Below are 20,853 nucleotides of genomic sequence, written 5' to 3' on the forward strand. Positions count from 1 at the left end.
ACAACAATAGCTCAGGGGCCCCAGGCCAGCCAGTGCTTACTGATGACTGATCAGCCACCCAGGCAGTCCTCAGCTTCTTTGCCAAGGGGGTCACCATGGGCAACTGCCCCCGTGGGGAGGTGACTAGCCCTGCAGCCGGAGGAGGTCGCTATGGGAATCTGGTCACATGGGGAAGTGACCAGCCCTGCAGCCGGAAGGGGTCGCTGTGGGAATCTGGTTATAGGGGGAGATGACCAGCCCTGCAGCCAGAGGGGGTCGCTCGCTAGGGGCACCTGTCCAGAGGGCACTTGGAGATGGGCTGTCCACTTGGCTCTGTCCTCATCTGGCTGGAGACAAACGGAAGAAAAGGGGGTGTGCATTAATGTGGGAAGAGAGAAGGGAGAGAGGAGAGAGAGGGAGGGAAGAGGAAGGAGGGAGGATGAGGGAGGAAGAGGAAGAGGGAAGAGGAGGCAGGAGGAGGGCGGGAATGGGAGGGAGGGAGGCGGAGGGAGGCGGCGGCGGGGGGAGGAGCGCGAGCGGAGACGCGCGAGCCGGAGGCGGCGGGCAGAGCCGGCACCGCGCGCGGCTGCGCTCTGGTTGGCTGATCTACGCCGTCCTCCCGCCGCCGCCCCCTCCTCCCTCCCACTGCCCGCCCTCCCCGCGGCGGCTGGCGTCGAGAAAGTACAGTAAAAAGTCCAAGTGCAGGGCTCGGCGCAAGATGGGGTCGGGCTCCTCCAGCTACCGGCCCAAGGCCATCTACTTGGACATCGATGGACGCATTCAGAAGGTAGCCCCCGCCCCACCCGCGGTCGCGGGGCGCCCTCCCGCGCGCGCCCCCCGTCGTGCGAGCCCGCCGCGGGGGCCCCTCCCCCGGGTGGCAGCGCGGAGGGTCTCGGCGCGGGTGGGGGGACCAGGCCAGGGGACGCCGGCGGGGGTTGGGGGGGACCATCGTGCGTGCGTCCGCGGGTCCGGGCTGCGGCCTCCGACAACTTCGGTCGCGGGCGGCGGGGCTCTGCGGGGCAGGTGTCCCCCAGCAGCGGCCCCCAGTGGAAAGGGCGACGTGCACGGGGGTAATTTTTCATTTCGTGGCCAGAGCTGTCTTTGTAACAAATCTGATTGGGCCGAGTTCGTGCGTTCAGAGGCTGCTACATTAAGCCTTTCATTTCCGGCAGGACGACCCCGAGAGCAGACACCCCGAAGCCGGTGGGCAGCCCTGCGGGACGGAGTGCCCGCGCAGGGACGGTGCCCGATCAAGCTGTCCCGGCGGGGCCGGCGGGGCGCAGGTGGGGGGGTGGGGGGCGGGGCTGACACAGCAGGGGCTGCTCCACGCCATGTCCCCGGCAGTGTCCCCGTCCCGGCAGGTGGTCAGCTCTGACAGAGACGGTGACCCCGTGCTGCTCTATCTTCTAGAGCCCACAGAGAGACTGGGTGACCCACTGGACCACCTCTGCGGTCCTTCCGCCCTCCTCTTTGGAGATAGGAAGCCCTCCAAATGTCAGGCGTCCCTAACCAGCTTGAGTGTCATGAGAGAGGCATCCAAAGCAGACCCCTTTGTTCAGGCCCCTCCCCTTCTCTGCCCCTGGCATGGGTCCAGAGCATCCCGGACTCATGCTTCTGATTGGCAGAGAGGGACAATGAAAGAGCTGACTTGGAAGGGGTCTCTCTTTAGCTCCCCCTTAAGCCCTGGGAAAAGCTGTAATGAGGGAATGGCCCCCAAACCTCCACTGGACATTTCAGGGAAGCCCGCATTTGCCGAGTCTCACCTTGTGCTCTGCAAGGAGCCCCCAGTGGGGAAGCCATGGAGAGGTGCCCCAGGCAGGCAGGGAGGAAGCTCTGGGTGGGGGGGGGGGGGGTTGGGTCTCTCTGGTTCCCAGACGTGCACACAGTCTCTGCCAGCTGATAGACTTGAGCCAACAAGCCACCTTCACCCCCATCCCAGCTTGATTCCCGTGGAATGTGAAGCACAGGCTGCCCTTCCCCCACCATAGCCACTGTAATAGAATGAGAAAATGGGAACAGGAAGCATCTTCAAGGGCAGGTGGACAACCCCTCTTAGTTCATCAGCGCTGGACAGCTGGTCAGCGGCAGAGGCAGGAGTAGACCCAGGTCCCCTGACTTCCAGGAACGGGCTCCAGACTGCACAGGAATTTAACAGCCTCCCCAAAGGAAGAGATGGCCGTCTGCTGAACACGTCCCTGCTCTAGTGTGCACACACATGCACAAATATGCACACACGTGCACGTACATTCACACACAAACACATTTTACACACACACATGCATGCACGCACATATGCAAATAAACATGAATACACATGCATAAGCACACATACTTTTTCGACCCCACCAGATGAGAGTTATCAAAGATCTGCCGTTTCTTCTCCCCGAAGCCCCCCAGTATATAGTTATATATTCTACTTGGAGGTCCTTCTGGCTCTGCTATGTGGGATGCTGCCTCAGCATGGCTTGAGGAGCAGTGCTAGGTCTGTGCCCAGGATCCAAACCGGCGAAACCCTGAGCCACTGAAGCAGAGTGCGAGAACTTAACCACTCTGCCACGGGACCGGCCCCACCTTTTTTATCTTTTGAAAGAGATGAGATGAGATGCTGTCACCCAGTCAGAAGTGATGGCTGCTTCCTGAGAACTTCCCCCAGTTCTGCCGCGAAGCTGCATTGAAGTGGAAGAGAGGTTCCAGGGGGCGGGAACGGAGCCCAGAGTCTGGCAGGCTGGGCTGTCATTATGGGCAGGATGGTTTTTTGCAGTTGACACACCCGAGGTTGGGATGACCTCCCTGCCAGCTGCCCCAGGAAACCACGGGCACCTGCGTTCAGGAGGGAGGCCGTGGCCTTGGGAGGGGTCAGATCTGAGGTTGTGTGCTGGCTCCATCGTGCTCTGTGATCTTGAGCAGGGTGCTTGTCTCCTCTGAGCTGGCCTCCTCTGTAAAGTGGGATAGTAATGTCTGTTTTATAGACTGCCATGGGAAGTCAATGACATCATGTAAACAGAGGGCCTGGAACACTGCTGGAACACGGCGGACATTATGCGCTTCTCTCTCCCTCTGTTCCACAAACATCCTCCAACTGGTACAAATAGGGGAGGAGGTGGGCCGTGGTCTTTCAACCTCTGCCGTCTCTGCGAGGTCTGTTTCTGGTTCCTGACCTTGCTCTGAGCCCTCTCCCTTTGCTCTTGGCGCCGTTGGAGCGCTGATAGCTGGACTTTTAGCTCTGGTTGAGAGCCAGATCGTTCGGGGTTTCCCAGTGTGTGCTGGAAAATGATAACCTCTCACTCACCTCAAGCTCCCCGCCCGCCCAGCAGCACCCTCGAGACGAGAGCACTTCCAGCAATGCCTTCAGTGGCTGCAGTTTCTTAAAGTCCCAGCCACTGGGTTAATTCTGCAAGTTCCCCAAATGTGGCCGTGTTCTGTCTCCCTTGCATCCATCCCACATCCTAGGTCATGGGTGCAAACCCTGAGTTGCTTCCGAGGAGGGGCACTGTGTGTTTGGAGGCATGTGTTGCTGCCTGGCTCTTGTCCACCTGGTCGTCAAGCCCGTGGCTCCCGCGTTACTTTTGCTTTCTGTCCCTGGAGTTCTCTGACTCCTGGGCATTCTGCGCTCCCCTGGAGAGTGCACAAATGGAGGTTGCAATCAAAATGGGGACTTCTGCAGATGCTGTCTTCCCCAGCAGAGCTGAGGGTGGAAGAGCTAAAGTTGTCTGAAGGGTGGTCGGACAGATGGATGGCAAGTGCGGCATTCCCCGTCTGAGGACGTGCCTGTGATAGTAACACCGGAGGCACGTCCAGTGCCTGGAGAAACCGTGGCAGCCGTTGGCAGCTAGTTCAGGGCGTTTTTGATACGAAGAAAACTCCAGACACAGGTCACGTGACCCGCCCAGTTAATGCAATCTGAGGCCGGCCTCGAGAATCTGGGGATCCTCGGAGCCCCTTGAGAGGTCAGTTTTCCAGCCCCAGGGCTTTTCCTTCAGAGGTTGCACAGAGGAGGCTTGGAGGGCAGCGGTGGCTTGTCTTCTGAGTCTGTGCCCTTCCTGGGCCCACACAAAAGTGGGATTCTGAGGTGGCTGGGAGCTCGTGCCCCGGAGCCAGAGGGATTGAGGTCCATTCTCAGCCCGGCCTTGGGTTGGTGACCTAACCCCTTGATGCCACCATTTTCTTGACAGTAACATTGGGATGCTGGTAGTGCTGCTTGTTGCGAGAACAGTGGTGACAAGGCAGATCCCTTAGTCAATTATCTGGACATGTTTATTGAGCAGCTATTGTGTGCTGAGTGCTGGAGTGCAATGTGAATGTGACAGCCACCACCCTTGGCGAGTCCCACTGAGCGATGGTGCCTCTGACCTGAGCCAGGCATGGGGCCTGGACCCCAGGAGGGCACAAATGGTAAATAGCAGCTGTTGCGGGGCCCCCTGTGGTGGACAGAAGGACACAGCAGGACCAGCTGGTGGGAAGGGGCTGTGGTGCCAGCCACGTGTGGAGCTCGGTGAACAAGTTTCCTTCCTCTGGGAAGGCAGGCTTTGTGGGGAAGGAGCCTTTTGGCAGACGGGTAGCCTTGGGATGTCCCAGGTTAGGAACTGCTAAACGGCCAGGGAGCCAGCCTCTTGCAGCCAGCAGCACCTGCACACACCTGTCCCCATCGTCTGCTCTTCCACTTGCCTGGGAGCGCAGGTGAGCCCTGGCACCTCCCGGCACCAGCTGAAGGAGGAGGTGGGGGGAACCTGGTCCCCAAACCCAGAGACCTGGAACCCCGCTTCAGAGGCCTCCTCTTGAGAAGGCAATGCCCAGAGCGTTGGCTCTTTCTTTCCTCAGTGTCCCCTGGCCTCAGTGCCTGCCCCTTTCTCCCACTCAGCTAGGATGCCCAGGGCGTGATGCGACGATGCACTCAGGCTCCTGGCTGGTGGCACGTCCTGGCCGAGGTTTGCTGACCTTCCAAATGAAACAGAGTGAGCCATTTGTGGGACCCCCGGGCCTGACGTTGGGCTGGGGTTTGGTGAGCAGCCTCATCTGGGCCAGAGCAGCCGTCCTGGAGCTCCTGAGGCTGGTCGAAAGGGACTGCCTCTGTTGGCGCATTGCCCTGGGCTAGCGGCTCCCTCGGGGACCGTCCCCTGGTCATGGCACTGTGCTGGGACCACCCTCAGCCACTCTGAGCTGCCACGTGTTTGTCCCAGCCTTGCTCTCCAGTGGGAACCCAGGTCTTAATAAGCAAACAGCCACTTGATGTTTCTGAAACAAGGAAACAAATGAGAAAAAACGAAAGAGAAGAGTCACATTGGAAAGTTGTTAAAATGTCAGCAGACAACCGTTCCCAGTTCCTAATGTCTCCTGTGTTGTTGCTCCTTCCCTGGCTGGAGCTAAGTGCCCCGTGCGCCCAGCCTCGGGCCCATCCCTCCCTATGGTCATCTTCCCCCAGCCTGGTCCTGTGGCCACTTGGAAGCCAGGTTGTGCCCGTGGATACCTCGGAAGCTGGCATCCAGCCCCCGCGGGTCTGCGGGGCCCTGACCCACCGTCCCCTCCCCAGAGGTTTTCCTCTGGGCCTCAGGCCCTCTTGCCTGCACCTGGAGCCCAGGCCTCTGCGCCCCTGGCCGTCTCCGGCTCTACCCCGAGGCAATCTTGCTCCCTGCCACCTGTCTCTCCCTGTGTACCCCCACCCTGCTCTGACCTTGTACCCTCCAAGGGACTTCAGGCTCGTCTGCCTTCATTTCTTGCCTTTGGGACAAACAAGCTGGCGTTTTGAGCTGACTGCACGTCTTCAGGGCAAAAATGTCTTCTGTTTTTCAAAGGATACACCTGCTGCCTGTCTTGTCCAGTGTGGTCATCATGGCGGGGCCTGGAGTCCCTCCCTGGCTCACGAGCGCCTTTCCCCCTCCTGGAATAGGTCCATCCTGCCACCTGGCAAAGCCCATTGCCAATTTCCTTTCGCTTTCAGACATGCACACCTGCTCTACCCGACACGCGGAGTGTGCCTTTCCTGACAACTGGAAGGAGTTTGTTCATTTGTACAATGATGCACGCACTGGCCAGGCAGGCCCACTGCTAGTCCTCTGGGCTTCGGCCCTGCCGTCCACTCCCCTCATCTCTGCCAGGTGGACGGTGACGCCCCTTGGCCACCCTCAGCAGTTCCAGCAGAGTCCGTTTATCTTCCTTTAAATGTTTATAACTTAAGCTCTTTAAACAGATACTGAAATGTTAACATCAGCTAAGTGCGACCAAGGGAAGTTGGAGAAGGGAGTCATCCCACGCCCTTTCGGGGCTTCCAGTGTGAAAAGGGAGGTGGGCTGGTGGTGATGGGGAGGCGGAGAGGGAGCATTTCGATTCCCAGCCTGACCTTTCGTTCGCGATGACCTCTCTGTCTCCAGCTGGGTCCGAGCTGGGCTGTGAACATTAATGAGAGCATCTCGTTTCAGTCTCTTTCAACAAGCACATCAGCCGTGAAGCGCCTGGGACCCTGGCTGCCTGAGCTGCCGTAGCAGGTGCCATCCAAATAAGAACTCTGAGAGATACCGTCTCCCCAAATTCTAGCCCAGGGCCCTGAGAAGTCAGGAAGCTGCTGGCCTCCTTCCTCCTTCCCACCTGCTGTGCTCAGAAGGCCTCTCAAACTAGACGTTTGAGACATCGGAGGCTGGAGGCTTGAACCCTCCTGACGGCACCAGGGTTGGCAGACAGTGACATGGAGACCTCTCAGACTAGACACAGTGCGCTGTATATCGGAGGGTGGTCACCCCGTGTGGTGGAAGCCATGGTGCTGGGACAGCCTCACAGGGCCTGGCTCTGCCACTTGTCAGCTGGGAAGCATGAGGGAAATCACCTTCTCCTCGGAGAGGTGGGTGCGGTGGCGGCACCCTCCATGGGGTGACCACGGGTGGTGCTGTGTGACACATAAAGTGCCCAGGGCAGAGCCGGCCACTTGAGGGGGCTCGGTCCACACACCCCGTCCTTAGGCCTGGACGAAGCATGGCCCCTTGCCCATCCTTGGCGCTCCCTTCCCCCAGACTTGTCAACTCGGAGACTGTGGCCGTGCCTTCTTGTCACTACGTTGGTATCTCTGTGAGGCTACTGTGAATCTGAGCCAGAACAACCACGAAGAGGGAGGCAGTGCTGAGGGCTCCAAGACCCGAGGTCCCACTGCCCAGGGCACCTTCGTGTCCAATCTGGCAGGGTCTACGCCTGCTGGAAATGGGGCCATTTCACGCCCAAACTGAGGGGCCACCGAGTGGCCTCACCAGAGCCGTTGACGGCTGAGGGGCTGGCCGGCCTCAGAGGCTAGCAGAATACAGCTCTGGTCGTCAGGGAAGAAGGGCAGGGGAAGAGCAAGGGCACCGCATCCCCATCAGACAGCTCCTGAGAACCGACATGCAAATGAGACATGAGACAGGGACTCAGCCCGAGGCTGATCTCAGCGCCAGCAGCCAGGAGCCGGGACACAAGCTGGGCAGTGGGGCAGCGGGGCCTGGGCTGATAGGGAGCCTTGGGTCACTGCAGGCAGGGTGCCCACACGCCTGTCCTGGCTTTGCTCCCTGGCGGGTGGTGGGTATGCCCTCCCCCCGGCCTCTCCCACCACAAGTGGCACAAGCTGAACTGTCTCATGCAGTCACCCGCTCCCCTGGCTGCGGGGGACCCAGCAGGCCACACTCCTGGGGACAGAGGCAGGTCTTTGGCAAGGAGAATCCGCAGAGCACACAGAGGGATCTCAAGGGTCCACCTCTACAAGACAGCAGCAGCCCACCAGCTGGGCCTGCCCCAACAAAAGATGCTCCCATGCTCCCCATTCTCCTTCCTCGGCCAGACAGGTGATGCCAGACAGGCGATGCGGTGAGAGCTGGCCGCCTGCAAGCCCGCAGCACGAGCTCCCGCCTAGGGGGATGCTCGCGGCCAGGGCAGTTTGCGCGTTAGTGGCCCAGCTCGAAAGGGGTGGAGATGGAGCCACAGCCTTTTGCTCAGCTCCCGGGCTGTCTCCTCCTGCTGTGGTGGTTGAGTGCATTTCCAGGGTTCTGAATCTTTGCGACAAAAACAATACTGTACGCTAGTACCCACCTAAAGGTCCACCTGCAGGACTATAAAAAGCACAGGCATCTCTTCCCGGGCACATCGGTTATAGCCACAAGGCGGGTCACTGTATAGGTGCATTCAGCTGCCTTGGAGATGGCTCCACACATTTTCAATCTCAAAAAAAAAAAAATCTCTGCAGTTGATGCTGTGGTTTATTTGCCTTGACTCTGCCTCTGTCTGCCTGTCTCCCCCACCCCTCACCACGGTCCCACACGTCCTCCTTGAATCCCAGAGTTGATCACCTGACGGGAGCATGTCCTGAAGAGAACCTTGCAGCGCCCTGTGAAAGCTGGGTCCAGGCACGGTTAAAGAAGAGCCAGAATGATGCATTCAGTTTGCTTTAGTTCTCTGCCTAACATTTTTAAAAACTGTAGGAAAATAGACATAATAAAATTTTACCATCTTAACCATTTCTAAGTGTAAAGTTCGGTGGCATTAAGTACATTCATGTTGTCATGTAACCCTCACCATCATCCATTTCCAGAGCTTTCTCGTCTTCCTCAGCTAAAGCTCTGTCCCTACTAAACACCAACTGCCCATCCCACTCCCCCAGCCCTTGGCGCCCACCCTTCTACTTTCTGTCTCTGAGTCTGACTGCTCTGGGGGCCTCATCTAGGTGGAATCACACAGTATTTGTCCTTTTGTGTCTGACATTTCACTCAGCATAATGTCCCCAAGGTCCCTCCACGTTGTAGCAGGTGTCAGAACTTCCTTTTTAAGGCTAATATCCCATGGTGTGCATGGACCACATTCTGCTTTTCGTCCTTCGATAAATCTGCCGTGATGTTTTATAACCTGTCATTTCCATCCTTATTTCCTTAGTTTGCAAAGTGTAGGCCTATTGCAGTGGGTGTGTTCTTGTGTCTTCTGAGAAACTGTGTGTGTTCCCTAAACCCACGCCCCGGTCACAGTAGTGTCAACCCAGGAAGGTTGTATGTGGGGTGGTCTGGGAGGTGTGACGTATTATGGGTGGAGAGGAGTGACCTGCCTGGGGAAGACACCTGCTTTTCAGGTTCAGTTACACTCAGGCCGTTTACCAGCAACATGGCGTCGCAGTCGAGAGCATCGATTCTGGAGCAGGTGTGTCTGTGAACCTGGTAGGGTGTAGGCGGATTACTTAACGTGCCTCGATGTCTCTATCTGTGAAGTGGGGTCAAGGGAGCCTCCACTTCACAGGGTTGTTGTGATTACATCCCTGAGTGTGTGTCACGTGTTCAGACAGGGCCTGTACCTGCTGAGTGCTATATTGAGTTGCTATTTCTAGTCATTTATTTTATTTTATTTTTTTTGATGAGGATGATTGTCACTGAGCTAACATCTGTGCCAGTCTTCCTCTATTTTGTATGTGGGTCACCGCCACAGCATGGCTTGATGAGTGGTGCTAGGTCTGCACACGGGATCCATCTGCGGACCCCGGGCCACTGAAGTGGAGTGCGTGAACTTAACCACTACACCACTGGGCCCGCCCCTGTTTGCTTATTTTTTATTTATTCATGTCGTGAATTTAAGGCAGTCAAATCCCTGTGTCCAGTTGGGGAACTAGGACTCCTAGCCTCACGGTCCAGGGCTGGTGGTGGCCGCTGCTCATCTGGCTGTCACTCCCGGCCAGTGCCCTGTGCCCAGGCGTGCTCTGGAAGGAAGGGCCAGGTAGCCGGAGGATGCTTCCAGCTCGATGATACCATGCAGCTGTGTTTCCCAGGTTAGCCCCAAGTCCACCCTTCTTCCCCCATTCTTCCCACCAAAGAAAAGACCACAAGCCGTCTTTCATTTCTCTGACTATTTCAGAGGTGGAGCTCTATGGGGACTGCAGTGAGGAGGGAGGGAGGAAGGGAGGGAGGGAGGGACAAGGACAGCGGCAGGCCATGATGAACTAGGATGACCGCCCTCGGATTGACTGAGCTGGCGGCCTGTGTGCCCGCAGGCTCTCCAGCTGCATTAGAGTCCCCAGGCTTCACGTTCATTTCCTTTTGCTGGAGGGGGCGGTACCGATGCCCGTAAGCACTTAATAATTTTGTAGGCGAAATCAGCTGGGTTTGGAGAGTGTGTGTCTGGTCGCTGTCCATCGTGGCCCCGGGAACACTCAGCCGCCTTTGTCGCTTGGCTGCTGGGCATGCCTCCCCCGCAGGCCCCCAGCTCCCATGTGCAGCCTCCACCTGGGGTGGGAGGAGACTTCAGGGAAACAAAGTCAGCGCCCGCCCGTGGAGTGATGGGAGGTTAATGGAATTCATCACAGTCGAACTCTCTTCCATTTAGCCCAGAATGCTGCCCCGTGGTAAGGTTGCCACTGTGCCCTCTTCTACTTGCCACCACCAAGCGGCAGGCATAGGGTGCCCAGGGCTGTGTCCATATGGAGTTCGACCATCCTCAGGCGGGTTGCACACTGCGGTGATTTATTTGTTAGCAGAACAGTTCACAGAGCCCAGTGGTTCCGACTGTCTTTATCCTCGCAGCTTCTGCCTTTGGGGAATTTTTGAAAAACTTTTATAGCCTTACAAATGACCGAAAAGAGGCCGTGCGTCTGGCATTATCATCTAGAGATCTCCCATAATCTCTCCACCTGGAATCGACTTTGGCAGGAACAGCTAACCCAGAGCGATGTTACGTAAAGGCTGACTGTCAGCAGAGGCAGCTGGGTGTGGCGGGCGAGCGCGTCTGTCGTTCGTGCGTTTCCAAAGTGCTCTGGGGAGCGGCCCCCAAAGTGTTTTCATTCAGCGTTGTTCTATTAGTTCTATAAGTTTAAGCTAGTGGTGGTTGAAAGTTCAAAATGAATGGTCATGTGTACTCTGAAATTTCTCAGTGAGGCTTCTCTGTAAGCCTAAAACGCCTGCGTCACTATTAAGAACAGAAAATCTGAAGCTTAGAACATATACAAGAAGTGCTGGGAAACGTGACTGCAGACCTAGCCGGAGTCCTTCAGACGTAAGATCTCCGCCTGGCCCCCCCAGGATGTGCAGCTGTGGTCCCGTCGTGTGTTTGAGCCCCACTTTGCATGTGGTGTTTTGAAGGCTGAGCCCCAAACTGCAAAGATGGGAGATGGCCTCTGTGCCCTCCTGGCAAAGACGGCCTGGAGTTCTCCAAGGAGCGAGGGTCCCGAGAGGAGCTTCCTCGGCAGAGGGGTGAATGGGGAGTGTGGGAGCGGTGGATTTCCCCCGCAGACGTGTTGGGTGGCCCTGGGCTGGAAAGGTGGGTGAGATGGGTCTCAGCCTCGGGAGCTGAGCAGACACACGCAGTAATGCATGACGACAGAGGATCAGGGAGCCCCTGGTGGGTGACAAGGCGGCAGAGGGAATGGCCCTTCTCGGAGTCAGTGCCTCCCCCCTGTGCCTAAAGTATCAACCCCTTATCATCATCCCTGATTCTAACAGGGTCCCCATGAATGGGCCTGGGGGTGTAGGCTGGGCACCAGCAGACGCAGGCTGATGTTCTGAACTTCAGACTTGCCAAGGTGTCCATCCCCCCCCCGACTCCCACTCCCTGCATCCCGCCTATGGCCCAGAACACGACAGAGCACTAAGCCCCCCACCCCAGTCTTCCGCCCAGCATCTCCCCTCCCAGACCTTTGGCCGAAGCCCAGGACCTCTCCAGGGCCTGGGGACTCTGGGTTTCCTGGGTGTTGGTGCTGGAGCCGAGGCCACCGGCTGGATGCCAGGCCTCCTGGAATGCTCTGGGCCCTGCTGGGTCTGGGGTGTCTGATTTAGTCTCAGTCCTGCAATGAACCGTCCGTGTGTCCTCCAGACGCATTGATCAGGCAGCCCCGCGCCCTGCAGCCAAGTCAGGTCCAGACCCCAAAGGGGCCCCTCAGGCACCTCCAGCTCCCACCTGCCCCCCTGAAGGGCCAGGCTCGGCTTCTGGAAGAAAGATCCAGGGGTTTAGTGGCTTTCATTCGACTGCTGTGAGCCCTGGGCGTCAAACTACAAATAGCGAGCCCAAGAGGAATTCTTTGTTCGGCACAGAAGGCTGCATGGGCAGCATTACCTAGATCTGTGGATGAAGTGGTTCTGGGTGTCGCAGGGTGCGGCGATGGTACAGTGCCGGTCGCAGGGTGGCCCAGGAGGCACGGCACCCTGCTGATGTCACATCACGGTGACACACCACCCCCAAAAGTCCAATGGCATTGAATAGAAACCCTAATCTTTGGAGGAGCTACAAAGGAGGCACGTGAGGTTTTCAGCCTGGCGGGTGGAGGCTGGCCTTTACATGGATAAGAAGCAGGGTGAGTGGGAAGGCCACTCCAGCCCTAAGAAAGTCAGACAAGCACCTTATTTTAACCTAATTGCCTCTTTAAAGACCCCGTCTCCAAATCCAGTCCTATTCTGAGGCACCGATGGTGAGGGCCTCAACGTGTAAATTTGGGGGGATACAGTGAAGTCCATAACACCCCCTCCTGAGAAGCAGAGATGATTGTCACCCTCTCCCATCTTCTGGTCTCTGGAATCATAAAGTACCAAAGCTGGAGGGACCCGGAAGGCCATGATGTCACCAGGGAGAGCATCATGTCCAGGAGGCTGGATGGACTGCTTGCTTGTAGGACGGCACAGCTCTCTGGGTCTCAGCTGGGGAGGGGTCCTTCCCACCTCCCAGTCTCAGGTCTCGCTTTTGCATGGTTTCATCCATGTCTTTTCACGTATGTCCTGAAACAGGGCTGGAGGGACTGCATGTTGGGAGAAGGCTCCGTGAGCAGTGTCTGAGGGGTCATCCCCAGCACCTCCTCCTTCACCTCCTTCCACCTGGGGCGCAAGGAGCCCTGACCCAGGGATAAGTCGCATGGGCCCACACTTGGAGTCCTGATGCAACAGAGCCGGGATGAAGACCCTTGGGAAGTGGGCAGAGGTTAGCAGGACGGGGGCCCGGTGAGGGGACGTAGGAGGGTCGTGCATCCCTCGTACCAGCGTCGGATCTCAGGAAGTAAAGCAAACCAGAGAGACACCTTCAGAAATGTCCTCACGTAAGAAAGTCCTCCGCAGAGAGCTCCATCTTAGCACATTTCTTATTCTTTCAGCTCCTCGCTTTTTGCGTTTTCAGTCCCTTGTGATCCATTATTTATAACAGTAGAGATTGGCCTCAGACACTAGAAGTGGAAAAAATGAAAAACAAAGCAACCCAGAAGAATGACTAGAGCCGAGCGTGGATCAGCTGTGACAAATGGGTTCAGGGCAGATGAGGCCCGAGGCCATGGCAGACGCAGACACAGGCCTGGGATCCTGCCCAGCCGCCCGGCAGCCGGAGCCGGAGCTGGACAGGGTTTAGACGTCTGGGTAGCTGTGTCCTGCTAATGAACATCGCCAGCCAGGGCAGGAGTTCCCTGCAGATTGCCATACTGTTCTGCTCCAGCCTCCATCCTCCCTGCTCCAACCAGGCCCCATCAGCTCTTAAGGGGGGCAGGCAGCCTGGGACCAGCTCCTGACCTCAGTGCCTCCTTTCATTAAGCCATACTTCCCCGGCCCCCTCCTCAAGTTTGGTCCCCATCACATCTACACTCCATGCCTCACACAGCTTCAAGAACTCTCCCATTACCCGCAGAAAAGATTCCAGCCTCCTTAGAATGGAGGTCAAGGGTGTGTGAGCCCCCTGGGCTGCTGTAACGAGTTGCCACAAACAGCGTGACTTGAAACTACAGAAATTTGTTCTTTCACAGTTCTGAAGGCCAAAGTTCAAAATCAGCATCACTGAGCCAGAGTCAAGGTGTCGGCAGAGCCCCAAGGTGTTGGGGGCTCTAGGGGAGAAGTCGTTCCTTGCCTCTTGCAGCGTCTGGTGGCTGCCCGTGGATTTGGGCTTGTGGCCACGTGGCTCCAGCCTCTTCAGATCTCTCTCTGCTCCACCTTCACGTCACTTTGTTCTCTGTGTGTGTGTCGACTCTCCCTCTGCCTGCCTTGTGATTTTGTGATTTCATGTAGGGCCCACCTGGATAATCTGGGATAATGTCATCTCAGGATCCTCAATCTAATCACAGCTGCTGAGACTTTGCCATATAAGGCAATATTCACAGGTTCCTGGGGTTAGGGTCTGGGTATCTTTGAGGATGGGGGATTCAGGGACCACAGAGCTCTCAGCCTCTTGCCTGTCAATACAGTTCTAGCCTCAGCTTGCACTGCATTTCCTTGGTTTCGTTGGCTCCCCTCACACAGACGCTGTACCCTAAATCCAGTGGGATCACTGGTCTGGAGTCAGGGTGGAGTGAAGCGAGGTCATCACACCTCGTCACCTCCACCCCCATGCACACTGCTCCTTGTGGCTTCCCTATCCCTCAAGGTCAGCCCTCTTTCACAGATCTGCCTTTATTTTTGTGTGTGTTGTTGACATCACTGCCTCCCCTGCCTGCCAGCTGCACATTACAGGTTGGGATCTCAGATAGCTCTCCTTACTCCCCACCGAATTTTGCCGTACATTTTGACTGAATTAACTCATGCTGTGCTAGGCGAGGGTACGTCTCAAATCCTTTCACCTAACAGGCATTTCTCAAGGGCCTCCCATGTGCTGGACCGCGAGACAGTGCATGATAGCGAGGTGAATCTTGGGAGGCTGCAGTGTGCTTCAGAATATCAGCCTCAGCCTCTGCCCGCCCTTCCTCCCACCAGCAGTCCTTGCTTATCCAGCTGTCCTGGAGTCAGCAGACTGGGGTTTGCATCCAGCAATGCTGTGCACTGGTTCTGTGATCTTGGGCCTCAGTTTCCACATCTGTAAAATGAGGACAGGACCTGCCTAGCAGATAGAGTGCTTACAACATGCCAGATTCTGCTAGCCTCTTCCGTATGTTGCCGATGAGGCAAGTATGCAATGACGAGGGGAAGGAATTCGCCAGCAGTCCCAGAATTCATGGGAGGCAGAGCGGGGAGTTGAACCAGGAGGCCTGGCTCCAGGCTCCAGGCTCCAGGCTCCACAGCTCCGTGTGCACATGTCTCTCCTGGGAGAAGTCTACCTGGGGGCTGAGCTGGTCCTGAGCATCTCTGGCTCACGCAGGCCCTGCCCCATGGGAGCCTCGCAGCACCTTGAAGCAGGTAGAGCTGGCACTATCCCCACTTTGAGGTTGAGGAAGCTGAGACTCAGAGATGTTGAGAGACTTTCCCAGAGCCACATAGTTTACTGGAGAAAGAGCCCGAAGCAGGTCTTCAAACCCAGCTCAGAGCTTTGCCACCAGCCGCTTCCCTGGGCTGGCTGGGTTTCTTTTCCATTTCTGACCTTACAGGCTGTGCAAGGGTAGTGAGGTTGGCCTTCAGAGGCCTCTCTATTTTTGCCCAAAGCTAGCTCTTCTCCATCCAGGGCGTTTTGTGTGCTCCGTCTATTTTGTCAGTAACCCCAGGCACTCGCCCACCCGCGGCCTTCCTTGTCTAACCATGGTTTATCTCACTGAGCCGCCGGCTCTTCACTCCCCGCTTGTGCTCACCCTCCCCTGTATGTGGCCTTGGAAAAGTTCCCTAATTCTCTGAACCTTAATATCTGCAAAATAGGGGTGACAAGCCCTGCCTTTAAGGCATGCTTTAAGGATTGAGGATCACGTGTGTTCTTCAACACATAAGTGGCAAGAAAAGAAAAGGGCACCATACATCACACATGGGCATACACACACATGTGCATGCACACGCACACGCGTGCACACACACACACATTTGTTTTCAAGTCAGGATCCAAATGAGGCCCACTCATTGCATTTGCTTGATGACTTCTTAAGTCTCCTTCTATGCGTATGTTTCATCCCCTTTATGTTTCTTGCCATTAATTTATGGAAGACAACAGATTGCTGCTGATCCTTAAAACACGCCCTGAAGACACAGATAGGACAAGCTGAGGAATGACAAGGGAGACTGGTGTTAATTCTCTTTCTGTGTGATGCTCACACTCACACTGTGGCTATCTCAAACTGTAAGAAAGAGATCTTGTATTTTAGAGATCCACGCTGAACTGTGTCCAGATACAAGGATACGATGTCTAGAATGAGCTTAACACTAAGCCCGGAGGGAGGAGAAGCTGGGGGCAGATGCAGCAGACGGGGCCTCATGTCGGTAACTGTTGAAGCTGGAAGGTGGGGGGCGAGGCTTCGTGACACTGTGCCTTCTCCTTTTGTAATGTTTGAGCATTTCCATCGTACGGAAGTTCTTTTTTATTTTAAGAGAATGTATGTAATGTGTCTGGGTCATAGTAATACATAGTGATTTCTGTTATTATTTTATATTCTTTCCAAATGCAATGACCGGAAAAGTACCTCCTAAATTGGGGAGGGAAATGAGACCTAATGTAGATTTTATTTTAGCAAACAAAAAAGCAGCAGTTGCCTGCCTGGTGGTTAATTGTCATCCATTTTGAATGTGACATTACTGTTAAGTGTTCTAAAAACAAGGGGCAAAGCAGAATGAGCAATATGTTCAAATGTATATATGTAATTTATAATTAGAGGTGAATTGCAGATAAGCCTAGATAGATAGGTAGATGGATGGATAGATGGGTAGATGGATGGGTGGATGGATGGATGGATAGATGGATAGATGGATGGATAGCCTTGGATATTTTCTCCAGTGAACATGTGTTTGTTTCTTGAGTAATAATAAAAAAACATAAAATGGGGGATTTTGTTTGTTTTTTATATTAAATACTTGCAATTCTCAGGGGCTGAAAGGCAATGGAAATTCACCCTTTAACTCCCCCAAGATAGAGAAGTTGTGAGTCCACCATTGGGTTGAGTTCGGCTGTTCCGAGGGCTGGGCTGCTGTTCTAACTCTGAGAGCTAGAGCGTGGGATCCAGGAGTCAGACTGAAATCCTCTGGTTTGCTTTGAGGGCAGACAATGCCTTATAAAAGCTTACAGAAGCTTATATAAAAGTTTAATAGCTTGTAAAAGCTATAAAAATGAATCACAGTCGTATAGACAAAAGAAAAGGAATTTGAATTGATCTGTTTTCCTCTGGGAGGGGCCTAAATCAGTCTTCATTCTTAGGTTGCAATCAGAAATAGCAGTGATTTGAAAACGAGGCAAACAGAGAAGGAATGCCTGCTCCATTATGGGGGGTGGCGGTGGCAAAGAGGCCCAGGGACCACCCCTACCCCTCATTGAGACTGCGCTGGAAGTCGGATCCCAGGCACAGCACACATCTCTGGGCTTGGAGCCAGTGGGTCCGAGTCTGCGTCCAGGACCACACTGGCCAGGCCAGGGCAGCTTCTTCTCTCTTTACTGCTCAGAGTCCTCATCTGTGACAGGGATGACAATGACACGAAGCTGATGAGGTCCTTATGAGGACCCAGGGTTTCAGGGCTTGTGAAGCACTTGGCTCTGGTTCTGGCCCCAGCATGGCTGGACAGGCTCAAACCTCTTAGTTGTTGTTGGTGGTGGTAGTGATGGTGGTGATTGTTATGATGGTGGTGGTGGCAGTAGTGGTGGTAATAATGGTGATGGTGGTGGTCATAGTGGTGGTTCGAGAGGTAGTCACAGTGGGGCTGGTGGTGGTGGTGGTAGTGATGGAGGGAGAGGTGGTGGTGGTGGTGCTGATGGTGATGGTCGTGATGGTATTAGAGGTGGTGGTGATGGTGGTGGTGATGGTGGAGGTGGTGGTGATGGTGGAGGTGGTGGTAGTGGTGGTGGTTATGGTGGTGGTGGCAGCAGTAGTGGTGGTAATAATGGTGGTGGTGGTGGTGTTGGTGATGGTTATGGTGGTGGTGGCAGCAGTAGTGGTGGTAATAATGGTGGGGGTGGTGATATTGGTGTCATCAGTGGCGTAACATAAAACCATCAGTCTCAATATTCAGCCTCAACTCATTCACATGGGAGCACACTTAGGCGCCAGCTTTACTGTGCCCACTGTTGGGATGTGAGCATCTGACCTGGGTCCTGCCCACAAAGACCTCACCTTCCAAGGATTTCCTTCCACGTTTAATGGAATAAAAAACTACCACTAACCAGAGTGAAATCAAATTGATCATTTAACCTATCAGAGATTTTAAAATCCTACCTGGTGATCCTGTTGAGTGCCACACGTTTGTGTTGGCACGACCCCGGCTGTCGTTGCACATGGTTGGACATGGTTGACAATCAGCACAGGGAGGTCAGGTAGAGCCCGCAGAGCCTGCCCTGTGATGGCCGCCCCGAGTGAAGATGTCGTTTTCTCCAATCTCTACTGAAACACCCAGAAATACTGACATGTTGACTTTAGGGTTGTGTGTCCTCTATGCCTGTTGATTGTGAAAATGGCCTTTGGGGGCTCAAGGAGGAGCCTCTCTGTCCCCAGGGCAGACATGCCTGAGTTTCAGGGGACCCCTCCTGTAATCACAGCTGCCACTTAACCGAGCACTCAACGTGCTCCAGGCCCTCGGTGTGGCGTGATGCCTCCTCCTGGTACTCCCGTGGGCGAGGGCTGATGATCCTCGCTTGCAGCTGAGGAATTAGAGCCCCAGAAAGGTTGAGAAATCTGTCCTGGGTTAGGCTGGTAAGAGGAGGAGCTGGATGTGAACTCACGCCTCTGACTCCTCCCTCCCCACCCTCTGCCCTGCATGTGCTTGGAGCAGTGCGTGACACCGACACCGGCCAGGGGCGATCCTGGGGATGTGAGGCAGCTGGGACAGCACAGGCTCTGGCCAGCCCAGGGCCTGCCACTCACCCAGGGCACTCTGCTGACCATCTGGTTGCCCGGCCCCCACTCTGTCCTGATGGCCGAAGAGTTAGTGGTTTGCACAATTTTCACAAGTGCACTGTTTTTTCTCACAAAATGTTACCTGTAATCCTAATATATAAAACTTATGTAAACAGTTAAAGGTCGTGTATTAGTATCCATTTATTCTGTAAATTCAAATCTATAGCCCCCACTGGAGAATTCCTGGAAGCAGAGAGGGTCCCCGTGTGAGCACTGCATTTGGAACAGGGGGTTTGGGACGGCAGCCGCAGGCTCGCATTGGCCTCAGCCTCACTTATTTTCGGTCGGTTTGTTGGCCCCCAAAATGCTGCCTGAGGAGACCCCTGACCTGCACGGTTCTGCGGATGTGGTCCGGGCGGCCCTACGCCTCGCCGGCCAGCAGGCATCTACGAGGCACTCGGGTCTCAGGACAGGGGTCGTGGGCAGCCTCGTGGGTACCTGCCAAGTGGACCTGACCCCGAAGATAATGTGTCCCTGCTGGAATGCACTGATGTTTAGGTTTTCACAGCTGAGCACTCGCTTTATCGAGTGTCTGAAGGAGGTTAGGAGATCGACTTAAAGAGTGGACATCTGAATCTGGACCCCGAAGGGCCCCGGCCCGACTCATGCAGCCCTCTCAGAGGGGGCACCTTTCCTGGTCGCCAAAAACCTCCCTTCGACGGCGTCTCGAAGATGCCTGGATCTCAGGGGCCTTCAAATAAGGCCTGAAGCTTTAGAAGCTCTTTAGCAGGAAGTCCTGGCCCCTGGGGGATGAGGCCTGGCTGTGGGCTGCGTCTCCGGACTCACGGGGGCTGTTGGGGTGGGAACAGTTCCTCTGCCCCCCCGCTGCCCTCTGCGTGGCCTCAGGTGCCCTGGGGGTCATGGCGCCACAGGGGATCCCTCGAGACCCTTGGTCTTCCTTCGTTCAGTTGCTCGGCCTGCGTCCCCATGGCCAGCACAGACCATGGAACGTTCTTCCTTGTTCCGTCCCGGGAGGTGCCCGGCCTCGTTCTTTGCTCTAGATTCTTGTTCTTTCACTCCCCCCACTCTCTCTGCGACTCTCCCACTGCCCTGATTTTCTCCTGGTCCCTCCACTCCTGCACCACTTCCCCCCACCCCCAGCCAATGCTATTTAAATTCTGATTCCTCTTCTCTGCTTCACCGTCTTTTAATTTTCTCATCAGCTTGGCTTCATGCCAAAGAGTATTCTTTCCAAATAAAAATGGTAAAGACTTTTTTTTTCCCTCTCGTAAGAATTTTACATAAATGCACTACAGCACGCCATTAGGAGGGAGTGTTCCTAAGTCAGTTCTGTTATCAATTAATAACCTCAGCTTCTACAGCTAGATAACTTTTTCCTTGATTATAAAAGCCGTGCATATTCATTGTAGAATATTTGAAAAATGCAGAGCAGTATAAAAAGGAAAATAAAATAACCCATTCTCCCTCCAGAGAGAGGAAATTGCTGCTAACATTTCAGGACCTCACATGCTGCCGTTTTCTCCTGTGAGTGTGTGAGAATGTGTGTGTGTGTGTATGTGTGCTTGTAGCTTTCTTTGACATAAATTTTTATCCTGATCATTTTCACTCAGCATTAACATCAGCAGTATTTTCCAAGATATCATTAAATAGTCTTCAAAAACATGATTTTAATACCCATATAATGTTCCATCATGGAGACTTAACTAAAATGTAATCATTTCATCATTTATGAGAGAGTTAGCTTAATTCCGTTTCTCTGCAATAAATGACACCAGAAGAACATCCCTCGCCGTGCATCTTGGCTTGGAGACTGGCAGTGCGGGGCAGTGGTTTGGGCATAAACCCGGGAGGTAACTGGCTCTCCGTGAAGATAAGCTGATTCATGAAAAGTGCCCGGAACCATGCCTGGAACTTAACAAATGCTCCTATTATTGTGTTTGTTCTTATTATTTCCTTAAGAGCAATTCCTGGAAACGGGATTCTGGGTCAAAGGGCACACATATTGCCACCTGCTTTCCACCAGGGCTCCATGGACCCACCTTCCTCGAGGGGCGTCCCCTTCGCCACCCCCAGCCAGAGTTGGTGCCGTCATTTTATTTCAGATAACCTCCTGAGGACAGTTGTAGTTTCACATGCAGTTGTAAGAAATGCCACAGAGAGCTCTGTGTACCGCTTACTCAGGTTCCCTCGATGGTGACATCTTGCAGAACTCCAGAACAGTGTCATGACCAGGACACTAACACTAA

The 20,853-nt window shown here is 54.9% G+C and overlaps 1 protein-coding gene across 4 annotated transcripts in view; it reads left to right on the top strand.

The window, feature by feature from the left end:
- Window positions 1-499: 499 nt before the first annotated feature.
- Window positions 500-20,853, top strand: part of PDE9A (phosphodiesterase 9A) — an 89,801-nt gene continuing 69,447 nt past the window's right edge. The window contains exon 1 of one of the 4 annotated variants that reach the window (XM_070597877.1): window positions 500-766. In XM_070597877.1, the coding sequence (XP_070453978.1) occupies window positions 750-766 (17 nt within the window). In that variant the 5' untranslated portion in view covers window positions 500-749. The remainder of the gene's footprint in view (window positions 767-20,853) is intronic. The other 3 variants (XM_070597873.1, XM_070597872.1, XM_070597875.1) reach the window with 3 other exon arrangements.

Source organism: Equus przewalskii, chromosome 27 (assembly GCF_037783145.1).
Source record: "Equus przewalskii isolate Varuska chromosome 27, EquPr2, whole genome shotgun sequence".
Lineage (NCBI taxonomy): Eukaryota > Metazoa > Chordata > Mammalia > Perissodactyla > Equidae > Equus > Equus przewalskii.